This window comes from Strigops habroptila, chromosome 4 (genome assembly GCF_004027225.2).
Source record: "Strigops habroptila isolate Jane chromosome 4, bStrHab1.2.pri, whole genome shotgun sequence".
In the NCBI taxonomy this organism is placed as follows: Eukaryota; Metazoa; Chordata; class Aves; order Psittaciformes; family Psittacidae; genus Strigops; species Strigops habroptila.
This window is the reverse complement of record NC_046358.1, coordinates 62,539,809-62,561,131: the sequence shown is the minus strand read 5'-3', so window position 1 is coordinate 62,561,131 and position 21,323 is coordinate 62,539,809. Positions and strand designations below refer to the sequence as shown.

Here is a 21,323-nt window from a genome sequence, read left to right as displayed (position 1 = left end):
TCCCCCCCCCACTTCCCCACTAGGGCCGATTTGATAGATAACTCAGGTGAACATCTTCAGAGTTTAACTGCCCCTTCCACTTGGTTTTTAAACATTTACTTCAGGTTTAGTTCTCCCTTCCCCAGTCAAATACTCCAGTGACTATTCTGGGCTTTTTTTCTTCTTACAAAGGCTGTCAAAGGTGAGGGATGAATAACTTCAAGGCATCATCTATGCTAGCTCAGACTTAGGTACATCAAGCATTGGTTTTGGTGCCTAGAAGTGTAATCTGCATCACAACCTCTCCTGATGCTATTTTATCTAGACACAGTTAGGTCTCTAATGACTATAGTGTTTTCTGCTCTTTAAAGACCATTTTCCCTTATGTCATTGACCTGATGCAGGTTGGGATGAACAACAGGAGTTTAGCTACTGAGTTTCAATGCAAACATATTCCACGTTAATCATTTGGTTAACTTCTTCAGCTGTTTTCCAGTCCCCTTCAGAATACAAAACCACTACAGTATCCAAGGTTAGTTTATCTGAATACCTTTTCTTTTTAAAGACATTAAAGTAAAAGAACCAACTGCTTCAGTGAAATGTGAAGTAAAGTAGTAGCCTCTAAGTACATTTGCTAGGTAGCTGTGAAAACTGTTTTCATCATCTTACTGTAACACTTTGAAATATAACTACAGGTATTCAGTTAAATACGATGCCAGTAATCAAGAAGGCTAGAATTCAAACCGCAAAATGAAAACTGTTTTTGTTAAACACTTTCAAAGCTTGATTTACTCTACTGTATCTTCTAATAAATGTTAGATTCAATCACTCCCTTGTAGAATTTAGATGTACAACAATCATGTTACATAAACCCTTAAGCCCTAATATGTATAGTACAATCAAACTTAAAGCATCAGGGAAATCCAGAATAATTTTCCCAAGAGCACTACATAGTAGAGAAATAAAACAAGCCATTTACCATTACACATCTACTTTCTATTAAGGCAGCTCTTGGAGTTTCCTGCAGGAAAGACTACATATTTTTACACTTGTAGTGGATGAATTTTCTAAGAACATTTACTTTCTCTAGTTTCCCTATGCCTATTTACAGAGACACACTGTAAAAAAGCCAAAATGAAACAAACTACTCAGGAGTCAAAATGATTTTCAAGGTGGACCACATAGCTAATACAAATTTTTGCATTGCGTTTTCAGGCTTCCAAATCATACCTGCTATCTTCTGCAGCAGAGTACCCAAACTTGCAGGTGCAAAAGGCTCAGCTGCCTCAGTAGAGGATACCTCAAAATATTTGTCTGCTATGGAAACCAGCACCACAAATGACTTTTCCTAATAACCCAATCAAGTTCTTGTGCTTTGCCAGTCAGACAGGACAGCAGATATGATTTCTTGAGCCTGCAATCTTAAAGTTTTATATAACCTACAGAAATCTACAGGCATGTCTGGATATAAGTTTTCACAGGTCTTCGTTTACTATGAGGGAAACAACGCCTGTTAAAATTCTACCAAAATCAATGGACACGATGGGCTTTTAACATGCCCAGGCACTTGGTACAAATATGCTGGAGCACAGCCATGCAGGCCCATGTGTGCGGTGAAAGGCAGTTACTCCAGAGAAGTGACTGAAATATCTGCTACTTGCGTGGACTTAGTCATGAAAAAAATGTTTTGCAAAATGGGTATGAAGATGTAATGAGTCCATTATAAATGCTTCAGTGTCTATAGCCTCACTAATAACAATATTGCTCCCCAACTCCATCCCCAGCAGCAAATACTCATTTCCTCCCAAGCCTATGCTACAAATTCACTTCCTGCAATGAAAATAAGCAAGTAAATGAATCATAGCAGAAACTATACCCTACAGCTTTTATAATGTTTTGCTAAGAATTTCTCAGTGGGACAAAATCTTTAACATCCTTTTCACACTTGCAAAAAATTGCTTTTCAGAAACAAATCTCTGTCCATTTGGTCCCAGGAAATGTTGATCTCTTGGTAAAATGGTCTGCAGTGAGCTGCTTTGAAAACCTGATAATAGTAAGCTGTCCTCAAGCCTGGCCAGGAACAGGTTACTAGGGCTCCCAAGCTTGTACTAACAGGGGTTCAACCAATAAATGCAGCAGCTAGATGTAAACCATAGGAGTCCCTGTTGATAGCAACCACTTTCAGAAGGCAAAATAAGACGTACTGGAGTATGACATATTCCTGATGCAGACCATAGAATGAGAAACCTTTTTTTGGCTAAAGCAAGCCTGGACAGCATTCCTCTAGGTGTATACTAATATTTTTAGATTTTGAGGTTTTCATGACTGCTTTAGTTTGATGGAAGAGCAATGATAATTTTAATACTGAATACCTCACAAACCCTTTTGAGCTATGCAAGGGCTTTTACTACTCCAACATGAAGACTACCATATTAAAGCAAATGCTACTCTTCCCATCCAGTTACACGAGGTATTATGGCAACAATGTATGTACCTCTTAGTTTAAAAAGATGCTTAAGATTTATATTGCAAAATATACTCAGAAATATTCTAATGAAAGAAACTTTTACAGAGAATTCTTACAAAATATTTTCCTTCTTGCCTTTCTCCAAAATACACTACGTAGCACATCATTGCAATTTATCTATCTGCAGATTTTCTGAGAGTTTTATACTCCAATAATTTAGCATATGAACTTTTCAAAACACTAAAATAAGACATCCGCATATGAGGGACTGCTTTGCACAATGCTGATATGCAGCACTGAACTCACAAATGTTCAATTAGAGACACAAATATTAGACCTACATTTTTGACTCAGGCTTGTATTTGATTTAAGGAAATTAGGTTTCTGTATTGAATAAGAAAGCAAGATGAGCCAAGATCAGTACTCCTATTGCCATGTATATGCCCAAACATACAACATTTGTCATGTGTATCACATAGCAAGTATGATTCACTTAGGACTGATAAAGTAGCTATCCAGGATGTCTAGGATAGTTAAGAAGCACAACATTCTTCAAGGGAACTTATTTTTAAACTGCTTTTGCTTTTTTCCCTTTTTTTTTTTTTTTTTTTTTTTTTTTTTTACACTAGAGAAGATTAAACTGACCCAAATCATTTGAATTCTTGATTCAGCCTGAGTCATGTTATGTTGTGCAATACTCCGTTACACCCTATCTGGCATGATTTAACACTGCATGGTACAGCAGAGTGAAATCAATTAAATGTATACTTCTGATAAATGCTATTACTTAGTTTGTAAAGGCAGGTCAACAGGTAACAGGCAATGCAAATTGGCAAATGCAGTTATATCATACCTCCTCTGCTTCCCAAATATTATTTGTTTTCTATCTAAGAAGAAACTGGCAATCTGACAAAAAACTTACTAGGCAGTAACAAGTTCCATACCAGCATTGTCCGTGGAACATACTCTTCTGCTTATGAAGTCTAGATGTGTTCATAGTATGCCACATAATGTACATAAAATAAAAAATAAATGTACAATTAATAGAGCAGAATATTAATAAACAGCAATCTAAAATATGGAAATCCTGCTTCAATCTGTTATAATTTCTGTAAGCATTTATGCGAGTTATGATTGATAAATACATACCTAGCTAACAAACTTGTGATCAACATCTGGTTAGCAGATAGGAACAGGAGTCACTTCTCAGTTCAGCGTGCTAATTTTCTCAATATACTTTTTTTTTTTTTCATTTAGTGCCTGGAATTGTTGCAAGTCAATTGAATCAGTTCTACTCAAGGGTATGCCAAACACATTAAGAAAGGATGAGATCTCATCAGTTCTGTTTTGCCTGAGTATCAAAATGTTACATGCACAAGCTCATCTGAAAACCTGTCAAAATTGCTAGGAACATTTATGCATAAGTCTTACATGCCACAAAAACAATGCACATTACAAATATCTTCATAAGCAAAGCTCAACATGCCTCTTGCAGACACGAAGTAGTATGAACAAAAGTAGCTCCCTGTGCACACTTTATATTAAACACAGAATCTGGGAGACATCACATAAATAAAAAATGTGTGGCCTCTACAATTTTAGCTGTACCAGGTGCCAAAATCCTAAATTAAAATTAATTACTAAATCTTGTTCTTCATCATGACAGAGAAATATTAAATGACTCCCTCACCCTTTGTACTGAAATGTTGTCAAGTCCCAGATTATAGTTTTTAGGCTTTTCTGATGTTTAGAAATTTGTTCATAAAAGCCTTTTCCACAGCCAATAATTTCTCAGTCCTCATTATGCTATCAGCATGTCCCCATGCTTACCACAACTCTATCACCTATATTTTCTTTACAATGCAAATAGTAGGATTAAATTTTTCCTGACCTCATTTTTCACTAGTAAGGCCTACTTCTCAAGGAATCATTCCTTGCTCTTTGAACTTCCCTGATGAAGTCAGCCTCTGCAACATTGTCTGCTTGTCCCAGCAAGTGGTCCTGAAATCTTATACAGGCAATGACCATTTCCTTCAGAAACCTTCTGAAAAATGCTCTCCAATGTGTGAAAAATCAACATGTCAACATTCAATAACTAGGGGGAGACATAACTGGGAAGAAGGTTTATATTAGTTTGTCTAAAAATCAAAGACTACACAGAGCAAAACCAAAACTATAAACATTTGGAATACTGCAACAATTTTCAGAATTAATTTTATAAAAGCCATTAGATCATGGAGTCCAGTTTTCTATCACAGGAAAGCTTGTGATGAACAACCACCACCACCTGTGAAACTTTTAAGCCCATTACTATGGCTGCAAGCCAGAATGTTTTTCCGCAGCATACTTGGTGTTGCTTAACTGATTGGGTTGAAAGCTCATTGCTTCAGACAGGCGATTAAAACCTCTGTACTAGTTACTGGACTTCTCCCATTAGTTCTCCTTAGTCTGGGGCAATTCACGTATACACTTCTATTTGCACAGACCAAACACATTAGAACCATGCTTCTCAGGATTGGCAGGCTGTCAAGGCTTCAATACAACTATATATAAACCACTTTGAATATTAATCATTGACCACAAGATACAATATAAACTATGTGTACTTCTGGCAATACTTGCTAAGATTAATTCAGACATTTTTCATGATAGAAGAGGCAAAAAGGTATTTTTTCCTAGAAGTTAAATTGACATTATATTGCTTATTAAATCTAAACATTTATTTAAAGTAATTGACAATTATCCTATTTACAACTGAATTAAAAAAAATTAACAACAAACCAGGAACATTTACAACCAACAGACTAAAAAAAAGGCTAAAAACATCTATATATAATACTTGATTAAAAAGACTTTTTGTAAATATTTGTGTCTTTTGGTTCTACACTGGTAGTATCAGAACATATCTGAGAATAAACTGGCATCCTAATGCTAAGCAGGAATGCGTTTTAGTATTAGCATCTGTTTTACTTGCTTTCAAATGAAAAACAATTTTAACATTAAGAAGTTGCAGTCAAAGTGATTTAGCAGGTCAAAATGATTTTTTTAACTTTTGTATGACAAAATTCCCATTGAAAATTAAGACTGACTGTAGGTAGCAATTTAAGGTAGCATCTCAAAATTACATTATGACTGATCCCCTCAAAGACTTGCATCATCTGAAGTATTAAACTTCGTCAAACACAGGGAAATGCTCATAAAGATTATGCCAAAAGGTATACTGAGCCCTTCTCCATTCCCAAGTCCAAATGAAACTCCTTATTCACTTGTTAATATGACAAAGACATTTGTGAGCTAACAAGAGACAAAAAAATAACTTATTTTATTTTAGAATTTAACAAAATCCTTTTATTTCCAAGAAGCTGTTCTTTCTGAAATAGTGCATTACTGAGAGAGTCATCTTTACCACAAAAGAATTCACGGGAGGAAACTAAAAGTCTGCCTGTCCTCATTTGCTATCCATCCATTCTTCTTGAAATATGGATGAACTCAGAAGTAAACCCTATTTTTTTTTCTTACAAACACGAAGTAAAAGATTTTTTGATGTCCTTGATTTAACACCAAATGCTACGTTTCCTTCAGAAAGGCTTCTAACTAGGTTTCTTGGCACATCCTGTTCTGGCTTCCAGCTCCTTGTTTTCATTCCTAGTGAAGAAAGAACATTTATTATAAATAGGAGACAATCATTCAATAAACATAAGCAGAATCTGGCCTATCTGGATATCTTGTTTCCAGAGCATGTTGAGAATTTTTACAGCCATTTCTTGTCCTTGAGAGCCTAATTTTGATATGCAAAAATGTAATAACTCAGCTCAGCAATCTAGTGTGCTAACTGCCTAGAAAGTCCAATGATTAAACCTCAATCAGCATGAGGTGTTATTAAAAGGGCACAGTGGTCTATATAGAAGTGTAGAAATAGGTGTAAATTTTGTTAATCCATATTATTTTAGAAGAGTATTGAAAAATGAACAGTCATTAGAAAATTTTTGGCTATTCAATACAAAAGCAGCTCTTCCTCTAAGGGAAATGCATGCTATTGAAAGAAAGATGTATTTTACATTCAGTTAAACTTTGAAGAATCAAAAAATTTGTTCTCTATTTCACAATGCGGTCCTTCATTACAGAGTTTCTCAGTAATACCAGAGTAGCGATTGATTTTGGCAACTTCATAACCCAGTCTTGAGTAGCAGAAATTGATGTAACTGTGCATGCACTTTGCCAAGTAACTAACTATTGGTTAGATAATGCTTAACCTCAGGTTTACACTGTTCAGGAAGTTTATTGTAATAGAGAGACTCAACATTTCTCATGAATGGAGAACACCACATTCATCTGTACTTGCTCCTTCACATCAGTTCTTACAGAAAAACCCCTATGTGCTGTAAAAGTGCATATTGCCTGTGCCATTGGGCAAAGCTACATGATCAGACTATTTCATAACAGCAGACTAAAACTTTAAACAATCTTTGATCTCCTCTAAGCCACAGTAACAAAGATCATTAAGTGTATTTCTGAAGACAGAGAAGAAAAGGAGACAAGTAGGGAGAGATAAAAGGAAAACTGTAAGGATTTAGTACATTAAAATATACTGCAGGTGCCAAGCAATGTAGTGTGTCATGCACTAGGAAAGGCAGAGGTTTTTGGAAAGCTGTGAACAGAAGACCTTTGTCCACATCAACTGAAAAAAATTATTTGCAACTGATTTTGTTATCGTAAAGATGTACCTCAGGGAGAAGCCATCGAATTGTAGCAGACTTTGACAGAATACCACCCGATAGCATTATCAGCAATTTGTTAGAAGCAAAATAATTCCTAAATATTGTTTTAAAATAATTTTTCCTCCACTACTTTATTGGCCCAAAATAGCCCCAGAATTAAAGTAATAAAACTCTCGGGGAAATACACCCTGTATCTGTAAAAACAAATCAGTGCAGTGTTATAAAACAAAACAAGCAGTTAAAAACAGGTATGGAAATGATCAGACGATGTTATGTTGCTGTAAACCACTCTTGGCAAAAGATAGAATTGGTTCGCTAATTTCTCAACAAGGACACAAACAATTTTTGGTGGGAGACCTTAACTCTTCAGAAAGGCTTTTCCCAACATGCTTGTAGTAACACTGACTTTTGATTAGATATGATATAGATAACTGGTTAAACATTCGGATTTGTTTTTAATGAATGGATATACTACTCAAACTGACAGCTTAGTGTATTGATGACAGCAACCCATGCTGTTAAATTGACAAAACCTTGAGTATCCACCTTAATTCTGGACCTCCTGTACCAACAAATGTTGTTTGAGTTTTGACACTTACCCGCCATTTTGGGTACTCGCAAAGCTGTATGGCTTAACAAGACCTCTTGTCGAATGCGTTTTGCAGAAACAGTATCTCGCAGGCTGCCTAACCCGGTGTTTGATGTAGAACTGGAAAAAGAAGCCAGAAAAGAGTTTGCTTTCAGCAAAAGGATTAAGCTACAGTTCCACTAGTTTAGGCCTTGCAATGTAGAAATATATTAAGTGATGCAACAGAACGCAAAGAATAAACTAATATATGACACCTATAAGGATATTATTCCCTTTTTTCCTTTTTAAAAATCTACAAGACCATTTCAGCTGTGAACATAAGAACCAATGTTACTACTTATGTTAAAATGCAGACCAATGTGCCAGTTATTTTGGAAACCCCAGAAGCCAGCTCGGTGGTCACTGCTTGCAAATTATACTGAGAAATAACCTTAACACATGTATGAAATCCTTGAAATGATCAAGCTGTGTTTATTGAACTAATAACATTTTTCATTGCTACAATAGTTTCTCTACATCCTCCAACACAGTTGGAGAGGGTGGCTTCGTAGCAGGCAATACTTTTTAGCTAAACTAGAAGAATGCTGCTATAGCTTCAAATTCATTAAGACAAAACATCTATACTTTATAGCCTTTTATGTGAAGAACTTCAGATCTACAGTGAAAATTATGAATCTATCTAATCTCACCCTTTCACACTTGCCTCGCTAACTTCACCAGTTCCACTCTGTAAGACAGCCTCATAAGCAAGCTATTTATGTACCAAATTTCTATGCTTTTCCTATTCCTCTAAGGATATTGTAGTATTCTGACTTTATAGTCTCCTAACTTAGACTGTTTTTTCTTAAGAATGATTTTCTGCCTAAATGAAAATATATAGCAAGCGGTAAAGACAAAGACTTGCTTTGTGCCAGGCCTAAGTTCTATTCATGCATGCTTCTTGGAAGAGAATTATATGCCAATAAGAATGTAATGCTATTTAGTAAAAGCAGCTTCTGTATTTTGACTGACTTGCTTCTTATCCCTTGTCCTAGCAATAGACTGTTTCAAATTATATTTCTGATTTAGAGAATATGTCAGAAATTTATATTTTATTCTAATGCTAGTAGGAGACGAATGACTGGAGTGAACATGGAAATCATGAGAGAGAAAAGGGGGAAAAAGAAGAGCAAGGAAAGGCACTATCTGAAAGGCAAAAGCATATTCCTTTCCTCCTTCATGAACAAGAAGTTTTCATTCCTTCTCTTCATCATAAACTGCTAGCCAAAACCAAAGAACTTTGCTTTACAGCCAGTTTACACTCCAAGGCAGAGGAGTGTATTCCCACAAAAGGAATAAAAGTTAGGTGATTTTCCTGTAGTGTTATCCTAACTTGGAAACAGGGAAATATGTGTTTGAGATACAGTTGGAATGAGATAAAAGAGAAGAAAGAGCTAGTATTTTTATCTCTAAGTCAGATCTAAGTATATATAAATTTGGAAATCATTACACAGCTATTAGAAAAAAGCACTCCTCAAGTCTGTCATAGAACATTTACCTTCAGATAAATCAGGCTCCAACAGTTCCCATACCTGCCCCTAAAGAGAATCTAGAAAACTAGCTCAGTTTCAGGGATCAGGTGATTTATTTTGCTAAATTCATAATCATTTATTTGAAGAAATTAAAATGTGAGATATGCCTGTTTTCTCATCATAGAGCAATCCTAGAAAATAGTTTACAACAAGAATTAGTAACAATTAGAACAGGAACATGAAATTGGATCAGGTAAATCTGATCATCTACTAGGAAGATTTGCTATCTCAAAGATGCTAATAAACCAAAGAAGTTTCTTCTGTGTCCTGTGATCTATCTATAGAACTTGTTCCAAGAGCCTTGAAACATTCTTTAGAATACCTATGAGGTGGCAGCTCCACTCACTGTCTAGCAACAGGCAACTCATAATATGATTTAAAAAAAGATTGTCTCAGTTTTGGCTTTTGGAAAAAGACGAAAAGAAAAAAGCCTTTTCCTCAAAATTTGCCAGGTAAAAATCCATAAATTGAATTGTTCAAAGTATTTGAGCCAGAACAGCTCCTAAGTAGGTCCATAGGACCTGTATAAGAGGTTTTCAGATTTGAAATATAATACCAAAACTTAAGTAAGAACATAAGAAAGTAATACAAATTCATTTGCATAGAAAATTTAGTTTAATTTTACCTTAATATTTTTCTTTTTCTCTCAGCAGCAGAAGTCATTGCCATATAGGAGGGCTTCTCAAGTACCGAAGTAGGATTTTTGTTTTTTAAGGAAGAGATTTCAAGTCTGAAATCAAAGAATTATATTTTTGTAAAACCTGTTCTGGGTAGAAGTGAAACTGTTCTCAACTGTAAGTAAACATATGTTAAGTTGAAAAACAACATGGGAAATTCATTTCAGTATTACTTGAGGCAGATTCGCAGAACCTCACATATACATGGCAGCTTTAACAATGGCATTTCTCAACGTCAAAGAGGCTAAAGCATCCATTTTACAGACAGGAAAAGTAGAGCTTAGAGAAAGAAACTTGCCTGAGGCACCACAAACCATTTCACAAGTGCTGTATTTTCTTTTCAGTACCTATCTTGTGAAAGAGAACAAGCCTTTAGCTTCATCTGTTATCACTGACATACCACTTCAAATAATGGCAGAATTTAATCTGATGCTGATTAAAATTGAGGGATTGATTTTCAAAATATTGGGTTTACAAATAAAATTGACTTAAATGGAAAAACACAGTTGTGAAGATAAACAGAATTAAATTGTTTGGGTAATATTCCTTTCTGTTATAAATGGAAAATACCTGTGCAGAATGCTATTGATGCATGGCTTTGAACCCTTCACAGGTGACTCAGTAGATGTTTCTGTTGTTTCACCTGTCCCTTCATAGAGAATTACTGTTGAGTCCATGTCAGCTACATTGCACTCTGGAATTATGTCACATGTAGTATCCAAAACACTCTCCTTTTTCACTGGCATATCTGTATTATACACCTCAGCTTCCTGAAGGCCAGCAAGGTGTAAAGCTTTCTTTACCACAGTATCTGTAGACAAGCTCTGTACTGGCTTCCTGCAAAATTCTGGTGTGTACACAATAGGGCGAACCTCCTTGGTAAGGGAATCCTCCAGATGACATAGACTGGGTTGTATGGATGCAGCAGGACTTTGAGCTGTGACTGGAGAGTCCATTAGCTTCCGCCTGGTTCTTTTCTGTGGTGGTACTGCAAATTCTACAATTAGTTGTGTATTTTTATTCATTTCTTGTGACGGTGTACCAAACGTTGTACCTGTGCAACATAGGCAACACTAGTTAGCACATTTACCTACATTTGCTACCAAAGATCTTGCCCTTTTTCTCCTCTTCCCTGCTGAAATACATTTATTAACAGAAATTATGACAAAATCTATTTATTTCATTTACATATTAATTTGATCATTTAACTGAAATTATTTTTATTGCAGCATAGTCCAGATGGTAGCATTTGTTCTGTGGCACTCAGAGTAATATAAATATGCATAGGCTGATATAGTTAATCCCAGAGATATTACAAGTAATCACAAGTAAGATATGACACATGACAACAGGGAATGGAAGAATAAGAGCAACGAAAAAAAAATAAAAAATCCCATTATCATGACACAACTTTTATTTTAAGATGGTACTATCACAGCCATCTACAGCTGCCTCGTGGTCACAGCCTTTTTTTCCCTAGCAAGTACCATGAAGTAGAATGAGACTGTTGTAAAAGGGTGGATATAGAAATCACTTGGAGACAAAATTCTTGGACGTTGCAAATGCTAACGCAGTGTTTTGGAATAGGAGAAGTACGTTACTTGGATCCTGACACCTCAATATATCAACTCTGGAAATAAAAGCTCTTTACTAAAACCCCCACCCTCTAAAAATAACAAAGCAAGAAATACAGCACTAATTGGCCATTCGCATTCATCCTGATTGATACTATGTTTCTTGAAGTAGCATAATAATGTCATGTGCAAGCAGGTGGTTATGAGGGCAATCTCCAAAGACAGAAAAGACCTTTTTTCTATTCAAGTTTTCAGTAAAGGAGAATCATCTAAACAGACTACTGTTCAAATGGGTAGGATAATGCTGACTTCAGTAGTTAAATAAGAAATAGCAGCTTACATTTTTTATCAACAAACCAAGAGTGGGAGAGGGCTGTCAAAACCCCAAGTGCTTCTAGATTTCACTTTCAGTGCAAACTTCAAAAATTAAGGCTACTACCATAAAAATGTGTATGAATTGGCACCACTTCAGCTGGTAGCCACAGCATCATACATCCTCTTTCTGCATTGCCTCCTGTATTCCTGTGATCAACCACAGTGTAAAAAGAGTTCCTGTTTTTTAAATTGCTGCAAGTTACTCAAGAATTAACTGTGGTATTCATATAACGGTGCTGATAAATACTTATTTCTTCTAAAATTCCATTCTACTTTTGTCTCAGACTAAGAAAGTTAGTTTGAACTCCTCAGTCTGAATGCTTCTTTACTTCGCTCTCATGTGTTAAAACTTAAGCCATTTTAGCTGTTCCATAAAAATTCTTTGAAGAGGAGGAAAATTGATTAGAAACACATATGTATTATGTATTATTCCACCCCCCAGTTTGACTTTTTTTACAAAAAGCAAAGCTTAAATGATTACAAAGTCTTTTGTCTGTTTGCCTCTTCTCAGCCCCATTTAATTTTGACCTTATTGCCCAGTTGTAACCCAATTTGCCATAGGCAGAAAGCTTTAAGAATGCAAATTCCTCAAGTACCCTCACGAAATCAGGTATCTTGGGGAAAGGGCCCAAATAAGAGCCTCAATGAAAGAAAGCTGTCAAAGGATGAAGGGTGATCTCAGTACCATGTTTTTTTGTACACACTTTGGAACTAAACATACCATATGATGGATTCCTCATGCCCAGCTATACAAGATGATGCCCAATTAGAAAATACAAATTAGAGCTGTAAGGAGACAGGAAAGGATTTAAAGACCTAGACCTGTTCTGGGAGGATGGAATGGATAGTATCAAAACGTGTACAACTGGCAAGTAAATTAGATGCTAATAAATAGGCCACAAATCTATTCTTTGTTGACAGACCTTAATTCAATCATGAAACCATTGAAAAAACAAAGCCAACATTTATTCCTCACTCAAGGGCTCAGTTTCAGAAAGCAGTGTTTAAACTACTATGGTTCAACAAATATCCAACAATGCAAAAACAATAAAAGCAGGTTAATTTTAGCTTAAATGCTTATCGAAAAGGTGCTTGAACATGAACAATTACAATTCTATTACACTCTTTTCAGCTTTGAAGAAACGCAAGCATGGCAATCTCAGGCCTGAGAGGACTACCTGACATGAAATTGTGAGTTTGTGTATGTGCCCATGTACAGTTCACTATAAATAAGATTTTTTTGTTGTTGGTAAAAAGCAAAATACATTATAATCTCATACCTAATCTTAGTCTAATTCATGGTCAACATTCACCAGGTGAAGTGCAGCAAGTTATTGAGACCCAGTAGCTTGATTGTAGTCTAAACATTAAGCTAATTCGTAATATTCTCCATGATCAGTGAAACGGCAAGGGTAGTAGAACAGGTCCTGTGTGTTCCCCAAATAACTTTTACCTCCCCCAGAAATAATACAGGCCTACTTCAATGAAGACATTTTTCTCCAAGACTTGGTAGAATTTTGTCACTGACAAGCAAGAAACTTATTTATGAACCATTTTCAATATGAACTTGGTGATACTATCACCAAAGCTATGCCTTATTAATGTGTTTGCTCTTTAATTTTGGTTTTATGAGTATTATTGCTCTATGTAAAAAACTAACTTTTCTTTCTTTCAAAAATCCCCCATATTTTTTAGTCATCACAATCAAAATTGAAGCCAAAACTTGCTTTTAAAGATTTTTGGACAGCTTACATTCTTAAATAAAAGAATAAGCTTTCTCTAAGGATTCCAGTCTAGCATTTGAAGTAACTAGCCATTAAACATCTCACAACAAATTTTAAAATATTCATTTATTAGGTTTTCTCCTGCTTATATGCATCTGAAAGTGTGTGTTTCAGGGAAAAATAATGGTTAGAATTCTATTTTTCTGTTGTTACATTAGGACAGGGAGGTTCCAGCTGCAGAAAGTTTGCTTACTGTAAGACACTGAGGTTTTGCTAATGTCCTAAAGTTACTAGGAAGGAAGTCTGATGGAGGAACATTTTGGTCAGTGCCAAGTTTTAGAAGCTTCTCCAGGACTAAATACTGGAAGCATTTTTAAATTAACTGTAAATGCAAGCATTCAAACCATGAACTAAATAGGTAGAGAACACAAAATTATTGCCACCATTAATAATTTGTTGAATTTCATCATAATGAACAGTATTTCATACTGTAATACAAGTACATTAATAAAAAGACAGTTGCAGCAATTCTATATAGGCTGTTAAAACCCCAGATCTATTTTAAAAATTATTTATTTCTGTAATGAAACTCATTTTAAAACAAAGTTAAAACAAAACTAGCTTTTCTTGCCAGTTAAGTATTGGAAATCATATAAAACATTTAAGAAGTGTCCCTTCTCATAACTTTCTGTGAAAGCATCAAGTCGCTCTTAACACAGTAAACAACAAAGTAACCAAAACCACCACTAGCAACATCATTAACTTGGTTACACTAAATAGCACAAACCAAATATGATGTTAGCAACCCCAACACCTCAATTCCATCTTAGTTATTCCATAGCATACAGCTCCAAACAGTCATGATCTAAAAGTAAACAAGTACACAAAAAAAAAAAAAGGGCATTTAAACCCCTAAAAGAAAGGAATGATAGTGATTTTATCTCTGTCTTAATAAGGAAGCAACATACTAAAGACAGTTGCTCATTTTTTGCAGGTGCTTTTAATAGCTGCCATTGAGAAGTTTAAATAAAATGGTTATGACAACAATAGCTAAAAAATCCCATGACTCCTGTAGATTTCAGATAACTTCATGTGGTCATGTTTCTCCTAAAAAAAAAAAAAACAACCCCCAAATATTATTTTTTTCACAAAAAACCTACCTTAAACTACTTCAAAGGCTACTCAATATTATTAAAAGAATTGATATGGAGAGGCATACTTTAAGATTCATATATAAAAAAAAATTCTTATTGAAAGGGAATTTAGTACCACAATCTGTCACTAAAGCAATTTGCCTCAGACTAAAACACCATACCCTTATCTTTCCTAAATATTGTTTTCAGCATTTAAAAATATATAATATAAAAATATTTTAAAATATATAAAAATATCTATAAGTGTATGAGAATATTTAAAATTCAAACAATTTTAGCATAATTTTGTCTAAGCAAGCACTGAACATTTCAGGCAGTCATGTGGTCATCTGTGACGATGTTGCTCATATCTCAATGCGATAATGAAAGCTAAGGAGAACCAGTTCCCCTAAATCCTAGTCAAGAAGCGAAAAAGAAAAAGCTCCAGACCAAAGGACTTCAAATACTCTAAGTGGCAAATATAAATTTCCCGTATTAAAGCAACACAGAAGAGACATTCATTTCATAGCAAGTCATGCCTACTAAAACCAAACTATATGACAATCTTAGGCAATGCTTTCTCCCAGGATACTCCATTTTAATGTGATATTGTTGAATGCTTGTAGGTGGGATGTATGTATATATGTTTTAACACATGCTTTATCTTGTTGCCTAAACACAGTAAATTGAGACAATACATTCTTAATTATGAACAACTGAGGAAATATATTAAGCAGTGATAAAATATCACAGATTAACAAAGATTTCTTGCACTAACAGTAGATACCCCATTCGTATCACATAACAAGTTTAAGAGCAATACCTACCTCCCATAGAACAATTACACTGTTGAACTCACTGCAGCATGCTATGTCAAATCCCATAAATGGGTTTCAAAAATACAGGATTCGACAAACTTAGAAGATGTCTACTGGCAAGCATTACATGTGATTGGTTCAATGGGATTTTCCCTTGCATTGGAACTGGAAACTGCAAGTCGGCCAACTCTAGATTCGACCTGTTATCACTGTCTTAGAACTGTTACTGGCAAGAAGACAGCACACTGAAGACAACCTATTTCCTTGAAAAACTCTAAATAGTTCCAGAATGGATGTCTAATGCTTACCATTAATTGTCATTACTTTCCTACTGCAAGACAAAAGCATGTTCCAACTTGGAAGAAAATCTCCAAATCTGTTCCATAAAAAGGTAGGGAAATTATAATGTTTACAGTTCGTATTTGCTTCATGTTTTGTGGCCAGTTCAATCTTTTGTATCAGAATGACCACCATGATTCAGTGATACTAAGTTTACTTTTTATTTTACACACAAAAATGAATCCCTTTTTACTTTACCAAAACGTCCACAGTTAACCTACATCCTGATGGAGTAGCTTGAAAGAAAAGTTTATTTCCTTAGTTATTAAGGTGCGTTTCCTTAGTTAGTGCTTTCAGCTGCAACACTTCTCTTTAACAATAAGCATTATTCCAGATGTATTTTAAAGAATAGATCACGTATTTGCTGATCTTTTGTTTCAGGCTGAGGATTATGAAACATAATTGTCAGAGTTTCTAAATATCATTTTTGAGTCTCACACAGATTAAAAATCAAAGCCATCCTCCACTGACTAATCACCCCCCAAACAGTATGAGGTGGTTTTGGTCATAAGCTTGTTGTATTATCTGTCCCAAAAGACTTCTGAGAAGAACTGATTTATCAGGAGAGAAACACAGTGATATTAGATATTTACAGCCCCGTGAGTTAATATGAAAAGCAGTATTTGTGAAACATGAGTCACAGCAAAAGCGAGTAGAGTTCATGACAAACAACTCCGATGAATTGGGTTATTTCTAATTGACATTTGGGACAGAATAATGGCCTATACTTCTCCTCTGGAACTCATGTTAATATGCGCATAAGGATTATTTCTGGAAACTGTGCTAAATTAAGTCTACCAGGTAGTTCTGCTAAAGTGAAATCAAATATTAATGTATTCATTTCAATAAACATTTCTGGGCTACCAGTGATTGATCCAATTACAACACTAATCATTCATTTTCATCCTCTTAACAACTGACTCCTGGAATTCCAAATTACAAGCAAGGCCCAGTGAACGCATTTCAATTCTTGAGTATTTACGTGATGCAAACACACCTATGTGACCACCAGTTTCACAACAGTTTTGGAAACAACAGCTGGGAACTGTAAAAGGCTAAGATCCTGGATGCATCCTTGTGAGTCCTGGTGGTCAGGTGTACTATTTTACACAGTATGAGGGAAAAAAAAAAACCAAAACCTAAAAAAAACCCAAGTGATAGGATAGTGTGAAAAAGTTGGTCAATGCAAAACAAATCTTTCCTATATACAAGACACATGCTTTTCCTACTTTTAATCAATTTTCTACTGCATAAAATTACACCCCAATTTTTCCATGCAAAACAATAAATTGATTTTCCTTTCGGATGTTTGTGACAAGAGGAGGTAATGGATGCCTGACCTTTTTTTTTTTTTTTTTTCCTGTAAATCAATTCCATTCTCTCAACAGTAATGTACAGTAAGGCTTCCGGAAATGGGATGCCTGAAACAATGCCAACAACTTTCCCATTCACAGAAATACTTGCAAATACCAGTCAGAGCTCTCCACCCATCAGTCCATACTCTATGCATACTGTATGGCCTCCATTAACCAGCATCCAAGAATGGGGGCCCAAATATATTTTAAAATGAATTTAACATTGTTTTCATTGCTTGTGCAATACCTTGATACAGAGATATCACATGTATGGTTTCACAAAACAAACATAATCAATCTGTTGTGTATTTGTAAACAAAAATGATAGCAGAAAAATTAGCATGTCCTCTACAAAACAATTCCTCAAATTTATAATTTTGGTCAGAATGAATAGTATGGGTGGACACTTAAAAATAGGAGTATACATTGATGAAAATTGTTAAAAGAAAAATATCAGCCCTATTGAGTAGAAAGTATGGTTAAGACATGTTACAGAAACTCCACATCAAGGCTTCATAGTAGAAGAGAGCAAGAGTAGAGGTTCTGAAAATAATGTGTTTTCAGTCTTGTTTTAAGAAATCAAAATTAAATTACCAAGGAGAACCAGTATTAAAAAAAGTATAATATGAACACAGTGGGATAAACTAATGTGCAAATATTGTGAAATAATTTTTACTTGAACAACTTGAAATTATAACTCAAATATTGCATTTTAAATTTCATAGAATCATAGAATAGTTTGGGTTGGAAGGGACCTTCAAAAGGCATTTAGTCCAACCCCCCTGTAATAAGCAGGGACATCTTCAACTAGATCAGGTTGCCCAGAACCACATCCAGCCCTAGCCTTGAATGTCTCCAGGGATGGCACATCCACCACTTCTCTGGGCAACCTGTGCCAATGTTTTACCACCCTCATTATAAAGATTTTTTTTCCAGCCTGCATCTCCCTCTTTTAGTTTAAAACCATCACCCCTTGTCCTATCACAATAGGCCGTGCCAAAAAGTCTCTCCCCATTTTTCTTATAGGCCCCTTTTAAGAACTGAAAGGCCACAATAATGTCTCTCCAGAGCCTTCTGTTCTCCAGGCTGAAGAACCTGAGCTCTCTCAGTTTTTCCTCATAGGACAGGTATTTGAGGGTATTTAGCTCCATTTTCAAAATTCCTGAAGTGGTGGAAGAAGAAAACCCACATCAATTAAGTGCAATCAGAAATTTAAGATTCAGACACTCCGTTAAGTTCTTTACTAAACACTCCTTCAATCATTACATGTAGAGTGTGTTAGCATACACTGCAAACCAATTTGTTAGAGTAAGTTACTTGTACGGCATGGCGTAAACAAACCAAGAGAGCAAGGAGCATTTGCTTAAGACAAATAGTGAATTTTCTGAGAGTTATTTGCGTTACCCGTGGTAGTGCTACTGCATGCAGATAACAGATGACTAAGCAACACTACTTGGTTGGACAAAGTTGCTGAGTAACAGTCAGCTAGCAGCCTATATCTGATTCTCAGAGCAAGATAGTTTACAGAACGTGTTTAAAGGTTTCAAAGGTTAAAGGAAAAACAAGATAGAAAGATGTCTATTACTATAGTTAAGCACGACATATGCTTCGGCAAAGCTGATGAGCTTTGATTAGCTTTTGCTAAAAAATAGTTTTTAAGCACAAGAACTGACTAACTTGATACCTTGACCATAGAAACACATGTTGAATACACAGCCGGAGTATCATAGAATGGTTTGGGTTGGAAGGGACCTCAAAGCTCATTCAGTTCCAACCGCCTTCCATGGGCAGTGACACCTTCCACTAGACCAGGTTGCTCCAAGCCCCATCCAACCTGGCCTTGAACACTGCCAGGGATGGGGCAGCCACAGCTTCTCTGGCCAACCTGTACCAGCACCTCACCACCCTCATAGCCAAGTTTGTTTTTTTTTCTTAATACCTAATCTTAATCTCCCCTCTGATCTTTTCCTCTCCCACTATGACTTGATATCATTTGACACGTAGACCCTTTCCAAGGGAGAAGCCTTAAATACAAAAAAGATTTATTCATTTCTGGAATTCAGGTGAAATTCTTTAGCGTTTTGAAACTCCCGATAGACATCTTGAAACAAGGTAATACCAAAACCACTTCATACAATACAGCCCATTGGGAATATATATTTGAAAGCATCTTTCTGTGAGAGACTTTTAACAAAAGCTGGGACAAAAATCCCTACCCTTTCACGTTTGCTATCCTTCCCTTCACACTTTTAATGTTCTTTTTCCCCACATCAATTACTAGTTTGACTTCCTTCTTCAGGATCAGCTAGTGGAATGTAGTTAATTCCAAAGAAACCCATGAGAAGTCAAGGTCCTGCTTTCACAGGTTTTCCTATTCTACACAAATGATTTAGCTGCTTTGGCCTTTTGGGCACAGTGCTTATAATCAGAAAAGTGGCTTAACATATTTTCATTTTTGAGAGATCATATAATTATATATATATATACACACGCACACACACGCTCAATAACAATTCATTTGCAACTAAACCATGTCATGGGTCTCTCTGAAAAGACTTCTGGTAAAAGGTTACTTGTTATGAAAGAAAGTTTCTGCAATGATTAGTGCCTCATGTTTTATGACATGCAGAAATCAACAGCTTCTTTAAGTACAGATGTTTCTCTGCATCACTACCATTTTAAATGCATAGTGAGCTGTTTGTTCATTAATTTGGAATTTCCAAATATAGATAATGCATGGATACTGCATACATACTTAGATACTTTTGAGTTCAACAAAACATATATAATTATTAACTTCATAAGCTTACACCGAAGAGGAATTTAATTTTCCTCATAGGTCTTACTGTGTTCTACATGAGCAGCATCTTGTTTTTGCAGAGGGATTTGTATTTAAAAAAAATATTCTTTTCAGTATGTGTTAACATAGGTTCAAAAGCAATACATCACATTTGTTACCAGCAGCTCTAGTACTCTTCCTCCAGGATGCGTTAGACTTAGGTTTCATATGAAACATTATATTGCCACCAGTTAACTTTTCTATCCTTTGCCTACATAATTTTGGAAAGAAACTTCTGAGACACTAACACAAAGCTACATATATTTCTATTAAATGAGATTTTTAAAAAAATTACTGCTTTCAACTTATAGCATGAGAAGTAAGAATCAAATCACAAGAAATGAAGTGCATTACTCTTCCCTGCTGTCAAGTTGAAGTCCACACAATTGTGTTATAGGTGAAATATGGATTTTTATATAAGGAATAACGACCACTGTGTAGAACACAGCTAATTAATTTCACTTTACTTTTTCTTTCTTCAAACACTATTTACTTCCCAACATCTTGGACAAATTATAAATAATAAAATATCAAAGCCCCACAATGTGTGAGGAAATCTGTATAAATCTTCCTTTGTATTTGTTCACCAAGTTCTTAGGTCAGCTCTTGCTAACATTTGCCAAGAACACTTCAGAGATGACTTTAGGGAGAAGGAATTGGATTCTTGAATAATTTACTTCATCTTTAAATGAAAAAAGAAATTACTACAACCTTCCTATTTTCAATCGGGATGTTGCTCTTGTACCACTTCACATGTTCTCATGTCAAGGGTTTTTTTTTCCCCAATTTCTGTGGGTTTGGTTTTTTTTGTTTGTTTGTTTGTTTTTAACCCTGAATAGTTTGTTACAAGCATTCTGTATATTTCCATAACATAGTATCAGCTAATAGCTCAAAATATTTTAAACGTGATTTCAAACAATTCAAGAGTTATTTTATTTATTTTGTGCTCAACAGAAATTTTTTTAAAGCCCTGGTAAATGATTACTTTTTTCCACCTCAAGACCCAAGATGTATGGAAATGACTGTGTCAACACCAGTAGTATTTTAGGTAAGGACACATTAAGATTAAAATTATACTCTACAAATACTGTTTGAATAGAGGTTTTTCTGAGCAGAGCTGCTACTGTTCATGTTCCCTTGTTACCTATGGATGTCTTTCAAAGTC

At 35.3% G+C, this 21,323-nt stretch overlaps 1 protein-coding gene and 1 long non-coding RNA gene across 2 annotated transcripts in view; both read right to left on the bottom strand.

The window, feature by feature from the left end:
* Positions 1 to 4,563: 4,563 nt before the first annotated feature.
* Positions 4,564 to 21,323, bottom strand: part of KIF18A (kinesin family member 18A) — a 38,367-nt gene continuing 21,607 nt past the window's right edge. Inside the window, exons 14-17 of the mRNA XM_030483048.1 lie at positions 10,572 to 11,055; positions 9,950 to 10,054; positions 7,764 to 7,873; positions 4,564 to 6,091 (exon numbers count right to left, since the gene is read on the bottom strand). Of these exons, the coding sequence (XP_030338908.1) occupies positions 5,949 to 6,091; positions 7,764 to 7,873; positions 9,950 to 10,054; positions 10,572 to 11,055 (842 nt within the window). The 3' untranslated portion in view covers positions 4,564 to 5,948. The remainder of the gene's footprint in view (positions 6,092 to 7,763; positions 7,874 to 9,949; positions 10,055 to 10,571; positions 11,056 to 21,323) is intronic.
* LOC115606698 lies at positions 11,117 to 14,768 on the bottom strand. The gene is made up of 3 exons (XR_003990972.1): positions 14,643 to 14,768; positions 12,672 to 12,736; positions 11,117 to 11,136 (listed from the first exon to the last, which is right to left on the bottom strand). It is a non-coding gene; the product is annotated as an uncharacterized LOC115606698 (long non-coding RNA).